We start from the raw sequence: 24067 nt of genomic DNA, 5'->3' as shown, positions 1-24067 counted from the left end.
GAGAACAACAACTTGACGACCATGTTGAAACGCCACAACCAGGAGCTTGCTCAAGAGAACCAAGTAAATACCCATTTGTTGATGTTGCACATTTTGCTATTTTACTGCTGTCCTCACTTTGGTTTCCATTTAATTGCTAGAAGCTCACAGATGACATGGAGGAACTGCGCAAGACTTTAGATGATCTTCAAAAGCAGTTGACTGCACGCTCGGTGCAGCCAGAAGCAACGGAGATGTGTGACATTTTGGATGACACACCTGTTGGTCAGTGTATATTTAGCTTTAGTATGATTAATTTATACATTCAATCCATTTTTATTTTTGCAGTGAGCATTGTTGACAATGAAGAGCAAGACCAGGTAACCCCTTTATTAGACTGTTCAATAGTGACTGGTCTTAAATTAGTTTTTTTACGTGTTCCTCCAGTCAACCCTGATGTGCCGTCACTGCCTGGAGAGCTTCCCAGGAAGTACGCGGGCGGAGGTGGAATGTCACGAGCGCAATCATCAAGTGTGTCCTTTCTGCACGCTCATCTGCGACGACATGGAGCAGAATGTGTTTGAAGACCATGTCTACAGTCACGAGATGTGACCATAAAAAGCACCCGGCTAAATTTAAAGGCAGTATAATTACAGCTGAAATGTTGCTAAAGCTTTGCCCAGTCTTAAAGAAATCACAAGATGTATTTTTATTCATGTGAAAACAGCTCAACTGTTCTTGAAAACATTTGACATTGATATGAAGACATTACAGTGTTTTCCGGCGACATTGCAGATTCTTAGGCATGTACTTTTGGAATCAGTGTTTACAGTATTCACGACGAGCAGTACCGAGAACTTGTAGAAGAGAAGCGGCGTAATTAGGAGCAAGAAGAAGAGGCAGAGAATAGAAGCAAGTGTTGTTTACTCTTGTGTGTGTTTTGCCGTTCTTATATCGTGAATGATCACATATTGCGGGTGTGTTTGATGATGGGGGTTCATTTTGTACAGTCACGTGTGTCCATAACACCCCCCACCCTTGCGCTGGCACAGTATGGGCTAAATCCTCATCCGGGGTTTGGTCAGGGGCTCATCTGATTGGCCTCCTCGGGCGTGACGTCAAGGGAAGTGAGCTCCGAGAAGAGGGCGGGCAGCCAGTACTGTGGCTCGCCCGATGCCTGAGAGTCCAGCCAGGCCAGGCCCTCCTTTAGCAGGTGGTCCTACCAATGACAACACAGGTCAAGAGATGTTTTTCTTGTGAGTGGGATGTTGTTGGCGTGGATTTACCAGGACGTGACTCGCTCGGTCGTTCTCCCACTTCAGACCGTCCTTTATTTCACTCACCGTCACGTAGCCCTTCTTCTGCAAAGTAGTGACAATGGGTTTGAAGAAGAGACTTTTTTTTTTTTTTTTTTTTTATTTATTGTTTTGGGGGTGAGTGTGGCTTACTTCAGCCAGTTGCAGGACCACCGTGTGGTCCATATTGAGCTCCGCCGGAACGGACTGCACCAAGTAGGAGCCGCCCACCGGAATCATTCCGAAACCGTTGCCCATGACTTTGAGCTTCTTGATAGCTCGAACCAAATCATCCCTGAGGAAACGTGCGACACATAAAGCAATGTGAGGTTGAGAAATGTGTAAGAATTTGATTTTTAAAAATATCTGCGTTGTATTGGAAACACTTACTGGCTGACATCCTGAGCGTATTTACCGCGACTCTTAAGCACCCTGTGATGCAGTTCATCCAAAGTCATGAGTCCTGACAGGAAAAAAATAAAACCATTTCACTGCTATCGCCAAGGTGATGTTGATAAAGTGGCATTGATCACTAACCTCCGTTTCTGTGCTTGAGGGCCAAGCAAACCTCAATAATCTGCACACCAAGCTCATAGTAGAAGTCGCCTACCCCGAGCATCTCTGACCAGAAACCTTTGCCAGCTGTCAAGAAAGCACATTTTTATTTCAAAATAAAATAACACTCAAGAATATGCTCAAAGATTCTTTTTCATAGTGACTCTGACAGGCAAGCGGGTCAACTCCAATAGTGGCACACATCTCCTGAAACTGGACCCGGAACTGGGAACTTTTGCGAATTTCCTGTTTGTGCTTGCTGGCAAACTCCTCCAGGTTGGACTTGAATGTTTCCAGCTGCTTGGACATCTGACACAGAGGGGAAGAAAATATAACCATGTCGCTGTCGGAGCATAAGTGCAATATTACATCACTTATACAAAGGTGGACACACTTTCATGTAATAAAGCCAATACACTTACCTGAACGATCTGATCCTCTGCGAGAACAGTTCCTCTCTCTTTGTATTTGGCCTGAAAGGAAAATGGAAGTCAGTCAAAAATCTCTTAAGAATAGTGTCATTTAAACATCTTACTTCATGCAGGCTCCCTGAATTGCAGCCAAAGTACAGACTTGACTTTGATGGAATGGATAGTTTCAATTTTTAGAGCTGTCCTCTGTCATGATTTTGATGATTAGTTGGGCTCATTGCATTTTGGTGACCTTTCCTTTTTAGTTACTTACCATTAGGTTTGCTTTCTGCGTTCACATTTTTACAAAACATTTGAATGTTCTTACCTCTGCAAGCTTCTTTTTGGCGATGGCGCCCGCACCGACGCCTCTCCGGTGCATTTTAATTTTAATATAAGGGGAGAAAGCACTAAAACGATAGGAGACCTCGTTTATGTTCAAAATGACGACAGTTTTCTATGTTACGAAGGAGCTAACCCACTCAAGTAATGTTTACATCAGTATAACAGCACTTTTCTACGAGGTACACAACTATTGAAAACCTTTGACTTCCGCGGTTTCTACTCACTTGTGTGTTTCAAGTTAAACTGCTATAAAATTTTACATTTTTTCAAAAATTTGCTACGATTAACAGATGTTAGAGCTACTTCCGTGCAAGCGTTTCCATTTTGACAGTTTGGTATAAAGTAGCTATTTTCTAATGACTGCCCCCTAGTGGCCCGGCGATTATGACGCCTTCATTTTTATGCGTCATTGCAGTTCAATTTAATTGAAATTTTTTTATTTTTTGCGGGGAAAAATATACAGTGTCTATTTTGGTCCAACTATAATCTTTTCTGGAAAAAAATGAAATCGATTCAAATGGATTTCACGAGGAAATAAAAATGAAAACAACTATCATTTCAAATATGCGCATGCTGTTGTGTGCAGAATACTTTCGTTTTGTACTTGAACGGGATTTCCCTCACTATTTCGTCATATTTCCGGGATGACTGATGATGATAGTGAAATGTGTCCTCATGGAAACCTCAAAGCAAGACATGGCTATCCAACACACCGCGCATGCGCAGTATAGAGCGCTTTAAAACTTGACTTGAGGAGGGAATATGACGAGCATTGTTGGTGGAGTTCACGAATAGCCCGGGTAAGCTCACAATACAACTCAATGGGATTGTTTGTGAGGGATTTGAGTGTTTAAACGCAACCGGTGCGGCGGTGGTGGCGCTTTGGCCGCGCGTTTTTCTAACCTGCTAGGTTAGCCACTAGGGCTAGGTAGCTGTTATTGTTTTTTTCACGGCGAGCTAAAATGGAGGAGCTAAAATGGAGGTTGCTTCACTGCCACTCCCGGGTCCTTGAACGTCCCCTCTCACCCCTGCTAGATAGTTGCTAACATGAGTAGTTGAAGTCGTTGAAGTATTTTATTTCTCGCGTGTTTGTGTGGCGTATGCGTGCTTGTGTAGCTTAGCTTGGAATTTCAAACCCCGGCGTGTGACTCGTATGAAAAGGAAGGGGAACGCAGACTTGACGTAAAGTAATAAAATGAAGGCAATCGTATTTGTTCAGACAGGACATGACGCGGCCGTAAGTGAGTGTCACAAACAAAACCGTGTCTTTACGTTTGTTTAGATATACAGGGACTTTTCCCGGTTCTAATTGAGGTTGGGGGTGATAAAATTCTGATCACAGATTTGTATGCAAGGCTCGAAGAAACGCTTTTGGTGAAATCTTTACTTGGTTTTTGTTTTTGACGGTTTCTATTTCCAAGAAAAAACCTCGAGACTCATCTGAAAAGCTAGAACCAAAAGGTGTCATGCACATTTAAGATACATAGGGAAATAGGGACCGAGCCATTCTGACCATGACGTCCACACTAAAAGGTTTGTAATTTCCTGTTGATGCTAAAAATGGTGGGAAAGCAGTTTATTCGATGATGAGCTTATGGCCTGACTAAATGAAGCTCTGCCAGCGTAGGATGGCACAAAAGGATCCATGCAGTCATTTTCTATCCCACTTATCTTCTCACCGGTGTGGTGGGTGAGCTTGAGCTAATGGTGGCCAAACTTAATATCTAAGTGGAATAAACTTGTTTTGTGTGCACGTTACAGGGGGCAGCGAGCTACGGTCGCACCATGAACAGTCACCATGAGCATGAGAGCCTCCCCGGGTCCGCGACTGGGATCCAAGCCTAACGCTAACGCCATAGGCGGGACGTTCTCTTTGCTTCCCGTGAGCTTCAGGAGGGAGTCACGTGGCTCACCCTCGGATGCTCCAGGAGACTTCCGGTGGGCCGAAAAGATCCCGGGCAGGTCCAAGCGATCGGAGCAGACTTACATGAGCGGTGACGTCTCGGAGGTCATCGAAGCAGATCGGGCCACCGCTGCCGTGGGGCTTCTGTCCCCTGTCGGACCAATGGGGGGTGAGGGAACCCCGGTGAAAGGCAAACCCCTCTCCGTGGACAACATGGAAAATCCTCAGATGACGCCAAACAACAACACGCCCAAGGATGCTGACGGTGTCGTCGGCGCCGCATCTATCGAAGTGTCATCCGAGGGCAAGTGGAAGAACCTCCGGAAGAGCCCGGCAAACCCTCACACGCAGGCCAACTGTTTGCGGCAGATTCTGCTGCTGCAACTGGACCTCATCGAACAACAGCAGCAACAGCTGCAGTCGAAGGACAAGGAGATTGATGATCTCAAAGCAGACAAGGAGACGGTATGAAAAACATTAAATATATTGAGGCAATTTTTTAACGTTCTCAACAAAATGATCGTCATTGGAATCCAATTTCATACCCCTGACTGGCTGACCGACTTCTCACATAGGATTGAGTCATTATGGAAAAAAATGATAGATTTTTATTGATATTAAAATCATAATTAATAAACACACGTAGTCACTCATTTCAAAACTTTAGAGCACCAGCAATAGTCAACTTTTAAGTAGAACTTGGAAGAACAACCAAAAAACCCTGCACAGAAATAGATACCTGCTGTGCACACATTGGCCACTAAGGGGCAGTGTGCATTACATGCATGCAGCTACATCTTATAGAAGAAATAATATTTCAGATTAGAATAAACCTTGTCCGTCTATTGTTTTCCATTGACTACTAGCAATAAGATAGACATGTTTATATTTCAGGTTCTGAATCACTCCTAAGTTAAGCAATGATACCTTTTTCCTCTGCTTGTGTAGCTTTTGGCACGTATTGAACGCATGGAGCGTCGCCTGCAGCTCACCAAAAAGGACCCGCCACGCGACAAGCGCCTCTTCCAGCCGCTGGAGCCTTGGACCCCCGACAAGGAGGACATGTGGGACCTAGAAGTGGAGGAAAACCCACAGCCCAATCCGTCTGCCCTGCTGCCCTTAAGTCGAGGCAGCAAAGGTCAAAAGAGGTAAAGAAATATGCTGAACTGAAATCCAATTAAGTTGACACATCCAAAGTGAGAATGCAAGAAAATCTGTATTCTACTTTCGTTTTTTCACATCACATGTGCTCGCCCACAGAAAATCCTGCTTCGGTGACTCCAAACTCCAGAAATCTCGTGGCAAAAGCGCCAAGCTGAGTCCTCACAAGCCGGATAGTCAACCAGCGTCTCCGTCTCAGCGAGAGCTTCGCAGCAGGGAGACGCCAGAGAAGAGCGCCCCCGCCAGGCTGCCCTGCAAAGAGGAGGCGGCGGAGCTGAGCTGCCAGATGGACGACCTTCCCTTCCTGTCCACCACCGAGATGTACCTGTGCTGCTGGAACCAACCGCCCGTATCGCCTCTGCGCGAGACCTCTCCCAAGAAGGAGGAGGAGGAGGAAGAAGTGGCCAGTGAGTGATGTAGTTGACAATATGCTAATTCATAAGACTAACTTTCCGCTGCTTTATGTCCTTCAGATCCACCCAACACACACTCCACGAATAACTTCCCTTTCCCGTCTTCGTGCCGCCTCTCGGTTCCATCGTGGCGGGAAAATGTCATCGAGGCGTTGGGTGAGGATTTAAGCGTCGAGGCGCAAGAGGTGAGAACGTCGCAGAGGCGCGAGAGGCAAAAAAAGGTGTCAAACTCAATATCTGCATTTTCTTGTGCCTCCAGCCGCTGGATGACGGCGTGTTTCTCAAGCGCCATGCCAAGCTGGAACTAGACGAGAAAAGGAGGAAGAGGTGACCACATTGTCATTTTTGAAGGGAAAAATATGACATTGAATGACCAAAAGAAGTTTGTTTTGAGATTTATTTTCCAGTGTTTTGTGCTTTGGCGCCACCTTGTGGCAATGGAGGGTGCTAAAGCGCAACAATAGGCTACAAAAGATTAGCTTATCGACAAATAAGGGTCGAAATGAATTTAAAACGGATAAATTGGTGCAATTGTGAACTTTGAATGTTAGGTGGAGGTTTTCTAAAGAGCAATTGGTTCTCTTCCTCTTAATTCCCGCACACAGGTGGGACATCCAGCGGATCCGAGAGCAGCGTATGTTTCAGCGCCTGCAGCAACGCATGAACAGGAAGAAGATCATACCGGAAACGGAGCCTGAGCTTTCGTCATTCTATCCGGAAACTGAAGACGGTACCTCATGGTTCATATTCGGCCAAAATCGTTTTCCGGAGCTTGAATTTTCTTTCTTGTTCCTTCTAGTTGAAGCAATTATGATCACACCCTTCTTGCCAGTGGTCGCATTTGGTCGGCCATTGCCCAAACTCTCACAAGAGTAAGTTTGAACATTTTATAAGTCCTTTATATCAGTCATATGACTTCCTACATTAGGCTATAAATTCAAATTATGACTATCTAATAAAAAAAAAAGAGGTCAAGTTTGATAAATAATTCCTCCCCCCCCCCCCCCCCCCCCTTTTCAGGAATTTTGAGCTGCCTTGGCTGGACGAGCGCAGCCGCTGTCGCATCGAGGTGCCCAAGAAACACACGCCTCACCGGACCTGTCGGAAGTGAATGTCGCAGAATGGGAGACGCCGCCATTAATCGGTAGTTCCATTTCTGTGCGGAGGTCAAGGTCGTGTCACACATATCACTCGTTGTTGTGCGGTAGCTCTGTTCCCACTTTTTCATCACGTCACTGTTACTGCACTCGGCTGAGACCAGAAAAAAAAATCATGTCGGAGTTCGTTGGACAGCTTTAAATTTTGCGATACTTTGGTTAAAAAAAAAAAAAAAAAAGTCCTGATCTAACTGTGGTGCTGTGTATCTGTGGCTAAACCATCCAGCTATAGAGCAAAGGGAGGGGGAAAAAAAAAGCCTGAATCTGTGAAACAAAAAAAAAATATATAGACGGGTCCTAATGTTAACTTGAAGTAATCTGTTCCTTCTTTTTACTTGTTTTGGTTTTACACCACCGACAAAAAAAAGGTAAACAGGCTTTCGGTTGCAATTTTTGTCCACTTCTCTACCGTTCCGCAAAAAGTACAGACACGTTAAAACTGTTGCACAGTGAAAAGTATGGAGATAAAAAAAATTCAAAGGTTAAACATAACAAAATTTCACCCCAAATCTTTTTTTTGTGAGTAGACATGTGAATTGCATGGGTTCTATTTAGCTGCAACGGTAGCATGGCTTAACCCCTCGATGGATCTTCTTTGCTCTGAAGCAAAATAAAAAAAGACGTAAGCATGACTTTGGGCTGCAAGCGTCCAGTGAGGGTAAGAGAATATTAATGCACAAATAGTTCCTCCAGGAGCAGTTAACTTAACATCAGGGGTCCATTTTATAGAAGGTAAAGTTCCTAGCTTGTAGTTAACATGCCATGCTCTTCCCTCGCAGTCGGTTTGTTTTGTTCCAAGATGCGACAGCGCTATTCTGTACAAGTGCGTCAATCTGGAAATGTTCTCTGTACATAAGCTTTCACAAACAAATGTACATAAAACATGGCTGTTATTTTTTTATTATTTAATGTGGAACGTGTTGCGTACATTCAAAATTCAATGATTGTATGTTGATGAAAAGTTTTGAAAGTTGCATTTTCTTTTTGGAATAAAATGACCATCTCTATGCTTCACGGATTTGGATTTATATTATTTAAAAACAAATTGCTGGGGTTATTAAACAGTCGTGTTAATTGAAATTACAAAAAAGTGAGTAGACAAAATCTGGCATTGTCATAAATGACAGGACCTATTTTGTAAGTTTGATATACCCCACATCAAATAAACCACCGCAGGAAAGGAAAAAAACAAAAAAAAACATCCACCATCAGGGCTAACGTTGCTTCAAAGAAATACCAAGACGTAATGTCAACATGCGTTCAGTCTTTGCGGAGGTTATTGAGTCGCGCCTCCAGGTCAGCGTCCGCGTCGGCGAGGGCCGCTTGAGGCTCCGCTTTCTTCCCGCCGGCCACCGACAAGTTTCCTCCAGTCGCCGGGAGATCTGGAAAGTAACACAGTGGACAATTTACAACCTAAATTCTAATTTCATTGATCAAACTATATTAATTTATTCCCAAACGTCTACTTAAGATAACAGCGCTAACATTTAGCTTCATTTTGTTCTTACTTGAGAGTTCGTCATTGAGATTAAGACCCAGCTCATCCAGGACTTGGGACACAATGGCATCGCTGAAGAGAAAAAAAAAAAAAAAAAAGAGAAGTCAGCACAAAAATGACAGGTTAAAAACACCATGTGGCTCACCTCTCGTCCTCATCGTCTTCATCCCCCAGGACATCGTCGATGGCGTCGCTCATCATCTCCTCTTTCATATCCATTATCTCACTCTGACGTTCGAAGTCCATCATGATCTTCTGGATCTGAGGCAGTTTAAGCTATGGAGGAACAGGCAGGTAATCAGCATCACTTGCACATGCTGTCATGTTTTCTTCGAGCGTTTGACATGACTGAAACCGACCTGTCTGTTCATGGTGGCCATGGCTTTGGTGACCCCCTTCATGGCTTGCGTCATGCTGTTGTTGGACTTTAGAGTCTGAATCTTCAGACTGACGGCCTGAATGTTGGCCTTCATCATGATGAACTTCTTCACGTAGCGTCTCGTGCGGACCAAGTCTTTGGCCATGATCTTGACGGAGTCCTGCACACATTTCAATCACAAGCATGTATGTGATTTGATCAACTTGTGTATTTTCTGTTTTTGCTTTCCATGAAGACTTTACCCACCATTTGTCCTTGTTTGGCCATTTTCTTGATGTCAGCGATGATCTTCTTCTCCTGTTGCTCCAGTTTTGATCGCTCTCTGTCTAGCTCCCTCATGGCCCGGTTGAGTGCCCTCTGGTTTTGCTTCAGCATCTCCTCCGGAGTCTTTCTCTTCCCGAAAAGGAATTCCATCTGTTTGGAAGCACACAATACAATAAAATTCACATATTTTCAATGGTGCATGCAAGCTGACTTTCAGCAAGAGGTGGTGTAAACTTTGAACTTGTCACCAGCCTCATTGTCTTCTCACCATTCATGTTTTTGGAATGTGAGATGAAAACATTACGCAAGGACGGCATGAACAGGGAAACCCCACACATGAACGTCACAGCAGAGATTCAAGTACAAAACACTTTTTTTGTTCATATGTGAAACTGAGGTTGGGAAACAACACATCGAAATTTGTATTTTCTCTGTATTCTGCTCTTAATGGGGTATTTACTTTTTAGAAGAGGGCGTTCCCATTTTAAGGTGTGTAAAGGTAATTGTCAAAACTTACGTCAAATAATAGTTTGGACCAAATTCGATCAGAAAAAAAGTGTACATCCAGTTTAACATTGTTGTCAATTAAGAAGTTTAAGGCCTGTTGATTTGGTGACGTCTATTTATGGCCGTCATTACCTCATCGACACATGCCTACCCGCTTCTACTACTTGCGTTAGCCGTAACAAAGTCTCGCAGCTCACCTTGATGCGCTCTCGTCGAACCAGCACGAGAATCCAAACGACAGACGAGCTTCTCAAACGATTGTTTGGTTGTTTGCAGCTACTTCCGCGTTACTAGTTTTACTTCCGGTTAGTGATTTAACCATTACGTCACAAGTGACGTTATACGTATTGGTCGGAAGTGACTTTTCATAAACATTGTTTTGTTTCAAAATAAAAGTTCTAAGTGGATTGTATTGTATTGGATTCAAAGTAGCATTGAGGGTTTTTTTCATAGAAATTTTGTTGTTATAATTACAAAAATCGTCCAATATGTATATTATTTTAATCATAAAATTACCACTGGGAAGTGTGAAACATCAATTTGAATGTTCATACTTTTATTTTTGTAGTGCAAAACCCTCGTCCTGTCCGAATAACAACACTATCGCTTCCTTACACACCAACGTGGTTACAACTGGTTCTCAGTCATCAGTCTTCAGGTAAAATGGTAATAATCCGTTTGCGTGATATTTGACTGACATTGCGTTTGGCGTTTTAAAGGACTTTATTGAAAGCCCCAATATGGGGTTATTCAATAATGTTTCTAAGCACAGGTTGCTATTTATGAGGATGTGGAGATTTCCCAAGGTTGTGGACTCCTACTTTGCCTACCATAAGGACAACAGAGTGAACAATTTCAAGACGGCCAGCAAGTCTAAAATGGCAGAAGGAAGGCTTCCTAATGACAAAGCATTGCCAAATAAACGTATTAATCAAAGACGGATATCATCAGAGCTTCAGAAGTTGGCTGTGGAGCACTTGTCGTCACAGTGGGAAAAGACTGAGAGACTCAAGCCATCTATGGAGTCTTCAAACCAGCATGAGATAGTCTTTGGAGTCGCTCCTTGTCTCCTGGCTCTCACTCAGACTCGCCGGAAGGCCCTGAAGCTATTCGTGAAAGACGGCGAGACCTTGCACAGGTCATCGCTCCACAAGGTTTGCGAGGAGGCTCATCGGCGTCAAGTTCCGATCCAGCGGGTCAGTAAGAAAGACCTGGATAGAATGGTTTTGGGTCGGGTTCATCAAGGAGTTTGCCTGCAAGCTACTCCATTGAGCTACCTGACTGAAGACTCAGCCCAGAGTTCAAAGTCCACCTCTCTCTGGCTAGTCCTGGACGGAATCCAAGACCCGATGAATCTTGGAGCCATCTTGCGCTCTGCGTATTTTCTTGGCGTAGACCGAGTGGCCAGCAGCATCCGCAACAGCTGCCCTTTGACCCCAGTGGTGAGCAAGGCCAGCGCCGGCATCATGGAAGTGATGGGCGTGTACGGGTACAAAAACCTGGAGGACATGGTCCGGGTCAAGGCGGCGCAAGGCTGGCGGGTAGTCGGCACCGTGGCGGCCGAGGCGCCGGAATCCGGCGTTGCCGTCATGCCTTGTTCGGACTTCCGGATGACCGCGCCCACGCTGCTTCTGATTGGAGGGGAGGGTGAGGGATTGTCCCGGAAGCTTTTGGCTTTGTGTCAGACGCTTGTGACCATTCCAGCTGGGAGACAGCTTCTACCTGGCATAGAGTCGCTCAATGTGTCTGTGGCCACTGGGATTCTACTGCACTCGCTGCTAGCCTCTATCAGGCACTGACACTTTTCAACTTTCAAGTTTGGAGGATTTAAAATTGGTCATTTTAACAACATTTACCTGATATAAAGCACATGCCTGGTGTCTGTCATCTTTTTTAAGGGTTATGCAAGTGGTAAACATTTATGGCAGTGGGTTAAGTAAGGACCGAAGAACACTTTTTTTGAACAGAGTTTGCCTCAGGTTTTAAAACATCCAGTCAAGGACGGAGATTGTGTCGAATTCTACGGAGACTGGCGGAGCACTGTCAATTAAGAGATGGCTTATTTGACATGTACACAGAAACACCATTTGACAAAGGACAATCTTACCGAGTTCTCGACCATAGTGTTATCAGCCATGTCTGCAGATACCGTAAATAAAGAATGCAACAGAAACTCAGCAACAAACTGTCTGTACAATCCACACGAAGCAAGAAGGTCAAATCAAAGCCACGCTTTAAAAAAGGGTAAGCAGTCACGTGATCTTGTTGCGTGCTGGTTTAGTGACAAAGACTACCATCAAGGCGAAATGTCACGAAGCGCCAATCGAAGCAGTTTGTCCAAAACACGAGGTCAACAAATGGAAGAGGATGACAATGTGATAACTGATGGCTAAAGACAAATAAATACTTGTGCTTCTGAACCTATGTCCATTTTTGGTCATTGCTCTAGCATAGCTGTTTTAGAGAACTTTGTTGTTAGCCACAACATTATGATGAGAAAGGCAGGAGGTGAAAAGAAGCGAAAAATAAATAGTCCAACTTAACACAGCTACAATTGTATTTTATCTCAGTACGTGTAATTTCAAAAGTGCACGTTCTCAATTTCTACCACAAGGTGGCAGTGTGACCAAACAGTAGTGGCATCAGGCACTCGTCGTATGGCAGAAGAAGACGTGCGCACACAATGCATTGCACGGCTGACAAGGAGTGCGACTACCCGATGTCCATGATACATTTACAATTCCGAGGAAACGCGTAAAAAGGAAGCGGCGGGGGACACGGCGTGCCCCCCCACATATGATTTTTACGCACTGGATTTTGTCAGGAAATGGAATCGTGAGCAGAGGACCCCGGCGACCGGTTGAACTAGTTCTAAACATTGGATCTAAACAGTGAAGGCTTCACGGTGGAGCTGCCCAGCCAGACGGGGGTTGGCCGACACCCTCGTTTATGGAAATCGACACCGAGGCTTTCAAGAACGGGCCTTGAATTTTTGTTCCGAGTGATGGAGGGGGATCAGAAGTGTTTTCGTGCGTGAAGGACACATATAACGTTATTACACGAGTGATTGTCAGAAGTGGCTTCGCATTCCTCCAGTTTCGTTTGGAGGCAAAAAAAAGGATGAACCCCCGCTAGCTAACAGCTGGATTGGCTAATGCTAACCTAGCTGTGTTGCTAACAGTACGTCTTTCTTTTGATGGGTTACAAACTCAAACCATCACTATCGCCCGTCAAACATATCGATAATTGAAAAAAAGATTAGTCGATTCGGGATTATTATTTGGCTACGCGCTTAACTGTCCGGTTGGTAGTCGTGCGTTGATGTCGAAAAAAACATATTTATTCTTAGGTTGCTGTCTGAATATATTGTGATGTATTGAAGTTAGCCCAGATTGTGCTATCGGAATTAGCAAATGCTAATTTGCTGGAGTCAAGCCTAGCCGAGTGCTTGGCTAGCGGTCGCGCACCAACCTGGTATTGTTCCACATTTTTCTTCTTAGATTTGAGATTTGTGAATGATTGGTGTCGTTTTGACTTAATATCACAATGTCACGACAGACAGTGTGTTGGCGTTCTAGTATTTGGCTTCTGGGCCTTCCTAACTAGCTAACCGTGTCAATTTTGTGCTAGCACTCAAATCAATTGTCAGCAAATTGTTGACGGAAATATTAGTTAGCGATGGCCCGATTCTCAACAGCAACCCTATGTTAGACCGTTTAGTTGATTTAGTCATCAAACCAAGCGGGACTGTCGTTTTTGTTTACATGCTTATTCGCTCATTTTCTTTGCTAGCGAGCTAATGTTAGCCACTTAGAAGATGTCCTGATCGTTGCGATTGTGCTTCACTTCCATCGCGGGTCGTTGCAAATAATTGAAATGACTCTCAAATTCCGCCGAAAGAAAGATCCCGATGCCAATAGACTGTTGTCAAAGGAAGGACAATAGGACGACCACTACTCAATTAACGCCATTTTCACTGGGGCTCCGAGCTACGGCCCGGAGGGGCTGGTGTCATCTCTTTGCGGTTAGGTGCCACCTTCCGCCAGAAAGGGACTTAAATTAAGTGCCTTTGGCGTCATCGGAGTTGGACAAAAGGCTTGGAGGACATGGAGGGTCCGAGCCGAAGCACTGCATCTAGGCAGAGCCGCCGCTCCCGTTCCCAGCGCGACAGGGAGCGGCGGCGGAGGACAGTCAACCTGCCTGAGGAACGGGCTACGTCCCTGTCGTCGGGCTCTGATCGGGAGGATCGCGGGGCCACCAAAGTCATCGGTCCGGGGGAGAAAGAGAGCCGGCCAGGTTTTGGTCGACACAGACCACCGCGTCGGAGAAAGAGGGAGTCGGTGTCGTGTGAGGAAGACATCATCGATGGCTTCGCTATTGCCAGCTTTGTCAGCTTGGAGGCGTTGGAGGTAAGTAAATATTTGCATGTTGACAGTATCTGACATTTAGTCTTTGCTGTTGTTTTCCAACTTCATTCAACTAGGGCATATTAAAAAAATAAAAATAAAATTCAAACGTGCAAAGGCCTGTGTGCATTTTGCTTTTCAGAGAACAGCAAGCTGTGCAAGAACTATTGAAACATGGATCATTTGCTCTCGTGTATTCAAAAGTTAAGAATGTCAAATTAAATCCACGCTTAGAGATAATAATGTGTTTTAAGTTCACACCCATTGATGAACTCCTCAACCCTGACACCATTCCTTGCTTGGAAAATGCAATTCAGTCAGTTGATGACTTTTGGAGAGGCCTCAATTATTCATGCACTCATTCCGGGAGGTGTTGATAAGATGCCAAATGGCTTTGCAAGAAAAATGCTTGAGAAATGACCCGCAGCCATTTATGTGTTTGTGTGTCTCAACAAGAGTATCACTGTCAAGCCACGGCAACTGTGAGTTTTTAATTTCTCTCCAAAGATTTTCCCATTTGAATGCACGTTCCTGGTGATCATCATAAGTCAGAAATCACGTGTACATTATTGACAAATACATAAGAGGAGTAGCCGTCAAAAGTCGATTGATTTGAACAGATTGGTGGGCGGTAAAGGGTTACTGTCAGCCTCGATGCTAATTACAGCCAATCAGAGCGCTACCATGGAGACAGGCACAAACAGGAGCAGCGCTGAGCCTTCATCAGCTGCTGTTCAACTGGTCAGTGGGATGATTCTGAGCAGACCTAAATCCATATCAAAGAGATCAATTTGTTGTCACACAAACACATATTCATTTTATTCAACGTTATGACAAATGGTTTTCTTGTGATTGTTCAGTGCAGAAATACTAATGATGGCCAGTGTTGATGATTCAGCCTCTATTTACTTTATCGTTTTCGTCCCGTTTTTTTAAGCGTACCCAAATGTTTGTTCTCTTCAGATGGACTGCTCTATGAAGCCAGGCCAGCACAATGACATGCTGGGAAGGAGGAACAAGGGCAAGAGGGGTCCGGAGGAGAATGGCGGGGGGCCGCTGTCCGAGCCGGAGGAAGGCGTTCCGCACAGCTACTCCAGCAGCTGTTGGAACAAGTGTAGGAACAAGAGGAGGAAGCTCGAGGTGAGACAAATCCTTCGGGCTCTGGTGTCCTGTCAGCTGATTCACGGTATGCATGGGTGGAATATTCATCTTAATTCCTGTTCCACCAATGCCAGATTAATAAATGGGGGCAAGTAGAGTAAAATATTGTATCGGAAATTCTTGAGTTCCGCTTTAAAATGTTAAACACTGAAGTGTCATTTTATAAACAACCGCTAAAATGTCATTCCTGCTCTAGGGACACCCGTTGGAGACTGGCTATATTGTAAGTGTCAAATTAAACATCGAACATAATGTAGAATCATTTTTGCAGACTTACATGATCTGATCTGTGTATTGCAAATGACCTTTTTTTTTTTTTCCCTCTTACCTCAATTTGGTTTCAGTGTGACACGGAGAGCGATGCTGGAGACAAGGTATGTTGCTGCACTCACTCATCTGTCTCTTTTAGACATTTGGTCTCATAAGCTTCTTTGACTTTTCAAGGCCTCGGACCATGACATGGATCCAGTGTTCACCGTCAGCACCAGAAAAGGTTGGTGTCTTATGAAGTGCTGCATCCACCTGACACCACCAGTATAACCTTTACCTGATGCATGAGGTTACATTTAGATCAGAAGAACTGATTGTCACCTAACTAGGGACTGGCCTATTTCCATGAAAATGTTTTGGTTTACTAAGTAATGTATTTGATGACCGACATAACCTGGATCTTTTGTTCTTGTGTGCGCGTGGCAAACTGGTCATTTTGACTTTTTCTTTTAAGTTGTCGAGCCTCCGCTCTCAACCGTGGACAAAAGCTGCTCGGGCATGCCTGCGCGGAGCGGCGTCCCACGCTTGATGGTGACGCCCAGAGTTTCTGGCCTGGAGCGTAGTCAGGAGAAAAGCCTTGATTCGCATTACCCGGAGGCCGTTTCGTCTTCTACCTCTTCCGCCTCCTTCTCCCGCCTGCCCTCCCGCTCCCCGGCCTCGGCGGCAGGGCCGGTTCCCAGGCCCGGCTCTGTCAACGTTAACGGCGGGCGGCACCACAACGGCAGCCCTCCGCTGTCCAAACCGAAGCCCTTCCTCACCTTGCCGGGACGGTCTCACACCCTTTACAACAGGTTCGTTTGACTTTTTCATTGTCCAGGTAGCAGAGGTGTGAGTGACTCTGTTGTTTTGTTCCCCAGGAGCAACACTCCAGTCAAACCTCCGTCTGTTGCATCATCTTCATCTTCCATGCGCCCTCCAACTCCCTCCACCAGTGTCTCCATGTCCTACATCAGGGGCGCAGGGTCCTCGGGGCCCCTCCGACCCTCATCGCGAGCCAACTCGGGGGCTTTGTTTACTTCCTCACCAGGCTTGCCTCCCCCTCCGCCACTACTACAGGGCCCCTCCCACTCTTCAGCAGCAGGTACAGTAATTACCTAACTTTTTAATTTCACCAAGTGTTTTTTTTTTTTTTTTTTTTTTTAAATTGTCTTGCCCGCCATGTTATGCGATCCACCACAGACCAGGAAATGCTGCGGCAGAATTTAAATTCTCACTTCCTGAACGCACAAGAGCGCGAGGGCCGACGCAGCGCTCCCGGGGCCGAAGGTAGTAACGCCACCGCGGGTCGCTCCACTCCCGGCGGGGCGTCGGCGTCCAGTTCCACGCCTGGGTCCACGGGTCGGACGTCGCAGAACCAGCCTAGCGTCCAACCGCTGGCTTACCAGTTCCATCAGCACAACCACCAGCACCAGCATACGCACACGCACCAACACTTCACGCCTTTCCTGCACCCCACGGCCACCGCACCGCCCCTGGTGAGGAGCATCCTCGTCACATGTGGACTGGTTTGCATATTTTTGTTGATTAACCCTTCTTTCACTTTGGCTTTTTCAGTTTGATAAGTATCCTGGCAAAATGGATGGGCTGTACCGGCATCCTGTAAGTACCACACTGGTGTGAAAAAGTATTTAGACCTGCCTTCTGTTCAGTTTTTTTTTTTTTTTTTTTTTTCTTATCACACCTAAATGTTTTGGCTCACCAAGTTAATTTTAATATGGACTTCCCTTGTAAATACAGATTGCCACCGCTAATGTGCAAGTAATTGATGGCCACCCAGCCCAAAAGGTTTGTAGTGATGCGGCGGTAAAAAAAAATAATAGCCAAGTAATAATCCAGACTTAAATGTAATTCCCATGCTGTGTTACAATGCAGTATAAATGAGTTACAATTCTACAAAGACGAGTCAGCCAAAATTTCACCACAGCGATGCTGACTCATCACCAGACATTGCAAATGTTTGATTTCAGTTAATGCTGCCAAGGGTGGATCGACAACTTATTATGCACAAGGGCCAAATAGTTTTCCCAGAGATAGGATTGGATTAGAATTTTATATTTGTTCACGTTGATTTTGTCCGACCTGAAAGTTAGCGTGATGATCTGAAAGTGAAAATAGGAAGGAAGGCACATACTTTGTCTCAGGCATCGTTTGCGAGCGCTTCTTGATTGAATGTCGGAGTGGTCATGATCCGTTTTGTCTGTCATGACAGTTCTTCCCGCAATACCCGCCGCCGCCCTCAGTGCCCAACATCCAGCCTGTGATTCCTCCAACCGGGCCTTTTAGCTCCCTGCAAGGAGCATTTCAGCCAAAGGTAAGAAGAATGTTCATACCTGTCCTGACTCATGAAATCAAAAGTGGGCGGCGGCCGCTTGCGGTTGAGGAATCTGACAAATGGCTTACCTTCCGCTTCGAAGAGGACACGCAAGACTTAGTCATGGCCTCATGTTAATAACATCGTTTGACACATTTGGATATTTTATATTCATAGTTGTTGATTTGCTTGTCTGCCAGCGGTGCCTGACGGCTCGTTTTGTGCAACAGCCTCTTGTCCCTCAGGGAACCGGTCCGGATCTTAGCGCTCGCCTCGGGGTGGTGCCGCACCACATGCAGCCCAAAGATCACCGGGTAAGGAGCGTCTTGAGTCAAGCCAGACTCGTCGTTACTAGTGTGACCTCAGGTCGCAGCACAATATGTGGCCTGTCAAGTTGTACTCCAAACAAAACAACTTTCTCCTGTGCAGTGTGAGAAATGTGGATTTAAAGTGGCTTTACAACTGTGTTCTCTCGTAGCTAACTGATCCATTCGGGACATCGTTGAAAATCAGTAATGTAAGCACAAACTGATGTTTTGAATGCACTGGCTCAACTTATCTTACTTTCTCACTGCTTCATTCACGCCGCACTAACTAACCTCAACATGTTGCCTCGCTATTGCTCTCGCTCAGTGGCCTTGCACACCAGTCAGATATTTCATATTTCCACAATGCTTTGACTTCTCCTGTCCCCACGATTTCCGCACTCACTTAAGAGTAAAAAGTCGTTGAGAGATCACTTAGAAATGTGTCATTTAGTTCTAGTGAGTAGCCAGGAGTTGGTAAATTACGGTCTGGGGCGCTCACACGGCTCCCGACATTCTTTAATCCGGCCCACGAATCATTTCGTTATTATTATTATTTTTTTTAAAAACCTCATCTAAGATTGATGGGGCCCACTGTTTTAAAATTCAGACGGGGCCCTTGAGCACTCAGGTTTGCCCATTCCTGGAGTAGAGAGAAAAAATATATGTAACAGCCAAATTGATGGATTAACAAAGCCCAATTTTTTTTTTTTTTTTGCGGCGTGCAGAAACCTGGAAAGTGGTGTGCTATGCATGTATATGTGGCCTGGATGATCCTGAGCCATCAGAAGAAAGTAAAGGTACGTCCCAGTAGTAGGAGCACTTCTTTAAAAAAAAAAAAAAAAAGATGTTTGATTTTAATCTTTTGTTTTTTTCCTCCACAGCTGATGCAGGCTGATCCTCACAAGTTGGACTTCCGCAGTGACCTGCTGGCTCGTCTTCCTGGAGCCGGTGGACTCGGCCCAATGGGCCCCATGGGAGGGCCCCTGCCTCCAAGTCACGACTTGACCAGACCTCCCGGTCTCTTCTCAGCGACAGGTGCAGCCAGACAACCAGCAACTTGAACTTTTTTTTTTATGCAGACACTCGCCAACCTATCAACAAGTTACTTCAAACTGAAAGCACACAAATTCCAAATTCGGACTTGCAGAAGTACTTTTAAAAAAATTTGATGTAATAATTTCCCTCACTATCAGAAGCGCTTCATAGCTGAGTCGTAGTCGGAAAAACTGGATTTGATCGTTTCTGTCTCAAGACTCACGTTAACTTCATGCAGGTGCAGTCAATCCGTCCTCGGCTCCTTTCATCGCCCCATCAGCACCGCATTCATCTTTCCTCGCCCCACCTGCACATTTGGGTGAGCCGTTTTCATTCGACGGAGTTGCTTTCATCCACTCACTGGCTAACGATTGGGTTGGCATTTATGCGTGCACGTTTTAGACCCGTATGGCCGATCTCCACCCTTTACCCCGCTGGGAGCCCTCGGTTCCAGTGCCTTTGGAGGACTGGGAAGCCCAACACTCGGTCAGTCTCATTGTGTCCCTATTCTTGTAAAGACTTGGCATCTGCTTATATATTAGCTCGGCCATGAGTTATGATATGCTATCAATGTGAAATAGATTGGACTCCCAGTTAAAGTGACAACATCTGGTTTGCAGCAGGATCCATGTTCGGTCCTAAGGACTCACCTGCCAGCGTGGTGGGAAGCTTATCCAACGCTTCCAACCACCACGACGCCTGGAACCGACTCCACGGCACGCCGGCAGGCTTCCCGGCGGGCCCCAGCTGGGCCAAAGGAAGCGACAAGCGAGACGAGAGGGATCGCGCCAAGGACGCCGAGCGGAGAGACACACCACACATCAAAGATGAAAAGGACAGGTAGGATGTCACGTTTGTATCGATGAAATGATCTGATGGTTTTGTATCCATAGAAACCAAAGATTGAGTTGATTTACTAAAACAATTGTGTTTTGCAGAGACAACACACTCTATGGCCGTCCACCTGTTAGGATGTCTCCTGTGGCGCCGTCCTTTAAGCCCCGCAGTAGCACCCCGATCTCCCACATCAACGGCCACAGCAGCTCCCTTGGCCCAGGAGGCGGGCCTGCCGAGGACACGACTCGCAGTCTCAACCGAGACAGAGAACGCGAGCGGGACAGAGACGGGGAAAAGAGGCCGCTGCCGACAGTGTCTTCACGAGGGCTTCCCCATGGCTCTTCCACTTTAGTAGCAGACAGAGACAGACCGCGCTCTTCCTCCTCCTCCGTGCTCAACACCCCCCCGCCTGCCAGTCGCTCTGCCCAATCACCACTGGACCTTTACCCCCGCCAGCTCGGCCCGGCAGTACACGTCCATCACAATGAACACCCCCAAAGAGACGGCCCCCATCCCACATCCTCGGCGGCTCTTGCCTCCGTCACTTCTTTATCTCAGGCCAAGAAGTCTGATCGGACCACCACGCCCGTCTCCAAGCCGCCCCTGATCCTGGCGCCGGTTAAAGTGAAGGAGGAGCGTAAAGAGGAACCAGAGCACATCCCCATCTCCCTGCCTGGCCCGGTACCCAACAACTCTTTTGACCGCCCCAATAGCCACCCACACAACCACAGTTCTGGTACTCCCTCGTCTTCTCTTTCACTGACTCCCACTCCGGGTGTTCCCCTCCCTCCGCCCGCTCCCAACCAGCCTTCCCACCTTACCTTGTTGGATCGCTCCCGGGCTCTTGAAGCCTATTTGGGTAGCGGGGCAGGGTCCGGTTTGGTAATGGGCCCGGGTGGGGATCGTTTCGCCCATGGGACACCTCAGGGACCGCCGCAAGGTCCCCACAGCTTCACCTGGGATCCCTGGAGAGAGCTTGCAGCCCAGCAGCATCAGCAACATCGAAGGGAGGCAATGGCACTTCGTTCCGACCCGCACCTCAGCCTGCGTTCGGATCCCCACCTGGCGCGGCTCCTCCAGCACCAGCGCTTCCTGGAAGCGGAAAGGGCGGCGGCTGTTGCTCACCACCCTTCTACGTCCACTGCCTCCAGCCATGCGGTCCGCCAGGAGCTCGCCCTCATGGCCCACCACTTCGACCGGCCTCACCAACTGGGACCGCCGGGAGGGGGCCTGATGGACGAGGAGCAGCGTGCACAAATCCTGCGGGAAGACTTTGAGCGGGCGCGCTTCTTCGGCATGCACCCCCATCTTCCGCCAGGTTCGCACCTCTCCAGCCCCTCTCATGCTGCTCACCTGGAGCAGCTGCACCCTGGCCTTCTGTCCCACCACCTGCCTCCAGGGGCCGCCGCAGCAGCAGCAGCAGCAGCAGCCGCAGCCGCCGCCTCCCAGCATCACGCGTCTCTGTACTCGCGTCTGGGCCCACTTAACGCACACCACGTGCCCAACGGCATTCTGGCCAAAACGCCCGCGGGTTTGGTGGGGGCTCTGTCAATGGGGGCGCCGCCACCTCTTATTCCGTCCATTACCAGCCGGGCGTCCACGCCGCCTCGTGGTTCCAGACTGATGGGCCCCGGCGAGCTGACGCTGTTCGGCGCCCACAAAGACGGAGAGTCCAGATAGTACAGGTTTGAAGGAGATGAAGGGAAATGTCAGGATCACTGTGCTGCTCGCTAACACAGTCTCTCACAGAAAGTAATCCCAGCAAGCGAAGCCTAGCTGCTGGTAGAGATGCAAGTCTCACCCATGAGTTACCAGTGCAATTAAGAATACATTATGGATCACTGTTTGAGCATTTATTCCGGAGATCCAACTTCAAGTCTGTGTTTGTTTACACTAGTAAAAACCATTCAGTGCACTAAAATGATAAACAAATGCTCAAAGGGCTTTCCTTAAGCCCATTTGAGTGTTATCCGATGTTTTCAGATTCAAAATTGCACTTGTTGACGACTGCGTGGTACAAAAATTGCTATTGAGAGGACAAAAGAGCTACGTGGACCTTAAAAGGATAACAAGTAAATGTGCCAACAGCTTTCCATAGAGTCTATTAGGGTTGTCTTACTCTTGAGGAAAAAGTGTAAATGGACTTGAGGCTTGATATCAGGGATTTTGGAGTAAATGCTCAAATGGTTTCCCATGATACATTCTTGGCATCTGATCAGTTTCATCTTCTGCGGGCAGTCGGTTACTGCAAGGTCGTCATTGGCGGCACGTTTTTTTGTTAACAAGTTGTTGTTGTTTTTTGCCGTGGATCAGCGGTGACTTCCATAGGCATGTGCACCTGAAAATGTCAAGAATTCAGATTTTCATCGGGGGTGAGTCTCAAATCTGTAAAACGTGGCGCTGGGGAAGAGAGTGCGTAGACACGAAATGGTTCAAAGAGGCACGTTGTGTTTGTGTGTACGTTTGTCATTGTGAAAAGACAGAATACTGATGAGACCAATCCATGAGTCAGTATTGTACCTCAATTTCTTGCTTTACCCAAAAATCCCCAAAAGCCTCAGCGTCATGAAATTCATTCATCCCTTTTCAGTTTTTTTTTTTGGGGGCTTGTTTTGTTCCCCCCCTCCCCCCCGGGGATAGATGGCGAAATGAACTGTGCAGCGTTGTGGTCACTCGCACAGCGTCTTAGAGCTTCCTCCATTTCCCACTCTCCTCTGGACTATATGAGCAGGACCAGATTATAGTAGTCTAGACAAAATGCCTTTGTAATTATTATTCTTAACATTATCTTCTATAATAATAAATATATTCACTGTTATGTTATTGTCATTGTTTCAGGTATGCACTAGTACTCTCTGTCCCTCCAGGTAGTAATACTGCACATCCTGCAAAAAAAAAGAAAAAAAAAAAAAGGCTTGCTTCACACTAAAGGTTGAAATGTTGGTTGAAGAGCAGCCTTTGGACTCTTCAAGGATCTCATCTCTATGCCTTTATTATGCTCACAGGGAGATTTGACTGTGTGCCCTTGCTTTGTGTGTTTTAGCCATTTGGGATGATGTAGAGGCTTGTACAGTTTAATCTGGAAACACAATTTGTGTTGCTGACAAAAAAAAAAGAATAAGTTATATACTTGGATGAGTGGGACATCTGCTGAAGAATTGAAAAGGCATACAAAGGACATCCACAGTGGACGTAATGAGAGGGGAAAGACTGGGTCGATTATTTTAATATGACCATTTTATACCTTTCCAATCCCTCCCCTAGAGACCTCAAAGATTAATTATTAAATGAACTGTTGTTTACTCTCTGGTGTGGGTCTTTTGTTCTGGTTTTGTAAAAGAAGGAGGCTGAAATACTTTATCAGTCAAATAGTTAATGAAAAGAATATGTCAAACTTAATGCTGACTAAAATGTGTTTACATTTAATCAATTGCAAACCACATACGGAGGGCCATTAAAGCTTTGCTGTATAAAGGGACTTAATCCTGAAATTGGTTATATTTAATGTTAACAATTTGGGTGAAATGTTATGGGAAATAGAGCGTGCAAATATTTAAATATACAATTATCGTTCGGGTTAAGCAATTTGGTTTAAATATGCTCATTTCTATTGAAAGTAAAGAAAGTGCAGCAATTATGTGATAGCGTTTTGCCAAAATAAAAGAAACTCCCAATTTTTAAGAACTATTTAATAAATGTGATGCGACAGTCAGGATCGTAAGTTTTTTCCCCCCTCAATGAAGTAGAGTTATTAATAGTTATTTAAAATACACCATGTATATTAAATACATTCTATATATTTTTTTATTTTAAACTGCCAATCGGAGCTTTGTTTTGATTTTAAAGCGCTAATTCCACTGCAAACTCGCCGTC

General features: G+C 46.0%; 6 protein-coding genes across 18 annotated transcripts in view; 4 read left to right on the top strand and 2 right to left on the bottom strand.

Annotated features, from left to right (window-relative positions):
• Positions 1-2124, top strand: part of calcoco2 (calcium binding and coiled-coil domain 2) — a 7619-nt gene extending 5495 nt beyond the window's left edge. For all 3 annotated transcript variants that reach the window (XM_085904366.1, XM_085904365.1, XM_085904368.1), the window contains 4 exons: positions 1-63; positions 141-264; positions 328-359; positions 427-2124. The exon at positions 1-63 is cut by the window's left edge and continues 54 nt beyond it. In XM_085904366.1, coding sequence (XP_085760492.1) covers positions 1-63; positions 141-264; positions 328-359; positions 427-591 — 384 coding nt within the window. In that variant the 3' untranslated portion in view covers positions 592-2124. The remainder of the gene's footprint in view (positions 64-140; positions 265-327; positions 360-426) is intronic.
• snf8 (SNF8 subunit of ESCRT-II) lies at positions 654-3291 on the bottom strand. 2 transcript variants are annotated; one of them, XM_085904375.1, is made up of 9 exons: positions 2809-3291; positions 2568-2649; positions 2252-2302; positions 2000-2138; positions 1812-1916; positions 1665-1737; positions 1428-1569; positions 1266-1340; positions 654-1198 (listed from the first exon to the last, which is right to left on the bottom strand). In XM_085904375.1, the coding sequence occupies exons 2-9, from the start codon at positions 2619-2621 to the stop codon at positions 1061-1063; spliced, it is 777 nt and encodes a 258-aa protein (XP_085760501.1). In that variant the 5' UTR covers positions 2622-2649; positions 2809-3291; the 3' UTR covers positions 654-1060. The 2 variants fall into 2 exon arrangements, with proteins under 2 accessions (XP_085760501.1, XP_085760500.1); XM_085904374.1 differs by having other exon boundaries at positions 2568-3281.
• Positions 3235-8236, top strand: msl1b (MSL complex subunit 1b). Of its 2 annotated transcripts, none has more exons than XM_085904363.1 (9): positions 3235-3384; positions 4346-4952; positions 5436-5635; positions 5748-6055; positions 6122-6246; positions 6321-6388; positions 6667-6791; positions 6861-6933; positions 7082-8236. In XM_085904363.1, the coding sequence occupies exons 2-9, from the start codon at positions 4383-4385 to the stop codon at positions 7170-7172; spliced, it is 1560 nt and encodes a 519-aa protein (XP_085760489.1). In that variant the 5' UTR covers positions 3235-3384; positions 4346-4382; the 3' UTR covers positions 7173-8236. The 2 variants fall into 2 exon arrangements, with proteins under 2 accessions (XP_085760489.1, XP_085760490.1); XM_085904364.1 differs by lacking the exon at positions 3235-3384 and adding an exon at positions 3431-4117.
• Positions 7382-12124, bottom strand: chmp2a (charged multivesicular body protein 2A). 3 transcript variants are annotated; one of them, XM_085904381.1, is made up of 6 exons: positions 11974-12124; positions 9342-9509; positions 9076-9255; positions 8862-8992; positions 8727-8788; positions 7382-8600 (listed from the first exon to the last, which is right to left on the bottom strand). In XM_085904381.1, the coding sequence occupies exons 1-6, from the start codon at positions 12001-12003 to the stop codon at positions 8479-8481; spliced, it is 693 nt and encodes a 230-aa protein (XP_085760507.1). In that variant the 5' UTR covers positions 12004-12124; the 3' UTR covers positions 7382-8478. The 3 variants fall into 3 exon arrangements, with proteins under 3 accessions (XP_085760507.1, XP_085760508.1, XP_085760509.1); XM_085904382.1 differs by lacking the exon at positions 11974-12124 and adding an exon at positions 10064-10209; XM_085904383.1 differs by lacking the exon at positions 11974-12124 and adding an exon at positions 9877-10033.
• Positions 10468-12363, top strand: mrm1 (mitochondrial rRNA methyltransferase 1 homolog (S. cerevisiae)). The gene has a single exon (XM_085904369.1). It carries the CDS (start codon positions 10607-10609, stop codon positions 11663-11665), a length of 1059 nt encoding a protein of 352 aa, XP_085760495.1. The 5' UTR covers positions 10468-10606; the 3' UTR covers positions 11666-12363.
• A 163-nt stretch (positions 12364-12526) lies between these two features.
• fbrs (fibrosin) lies at positions 12527-23496 on the top strand. 7 transcript variants are annotated; one of them, XM_085904058.1, is made up of 19 exons: positions 12527-14275; positions 15236-15412; positions 15630-15656; positions 15778-15807; positions 15878-15926; positions 16158-16494; positions 16561-16784; positions 16883-17178; positions 17258-17302; positions 17441-17488; positions 17913-18014; positions 18245-18328; positions 18493-18531; positions 19048-19119; positions 19204-19357; positions 19596-19676; positions 19760-19843; positions 19978-20197; positions 20296-23496. In XM_085904058.1, the coding sequence occupies exons 1-19, from the start codon at positions 13973-13975 to the stop codon at positions 21872-21874; spliced, it is 3951 nt and encodes a 1316-aa protein (XP_085760184.1). In that variant the 5' UTR covers positions 12527-13972; the 3' UTR covers positions 21875-23496. The 7 variants fall into 7 exon arrangements, with proteins under 7 accessions (XP_085760184.1, XP_085760183.1, XP_085760182.1 ...); XM_085904057.1 differs by having other exon boundaries at positions 18215-18328; positions 19981-20197; XM_085904056.1 differs by having other exon boundaries at positions 18215-18328.
• Positions 23497-24067: the final 571 nt, after the last annotated feature.

This window comes from Syngnathus leptorhynchus, chromosome 22, assembly GCF_054491065.1.
Source record: "Syngnathus leptorhynchus isolate UIUO chromosome 22, UIUO_Slep, whole genome shotgun sequence".
Taxonomy (NCBI): domain Eukaryota; kingdom Metazoa; phylum Chordata; class Actinopteri; order Syngnathiformes; family Syngnathidae; genus Syngnathus; species Syngnathus leptorhynchus.
The sequence above is the reverse complement of the archived record's forward strand: the minus strand, read 5'-3'. Positions and strand labels throughout refer to the sequence as shown.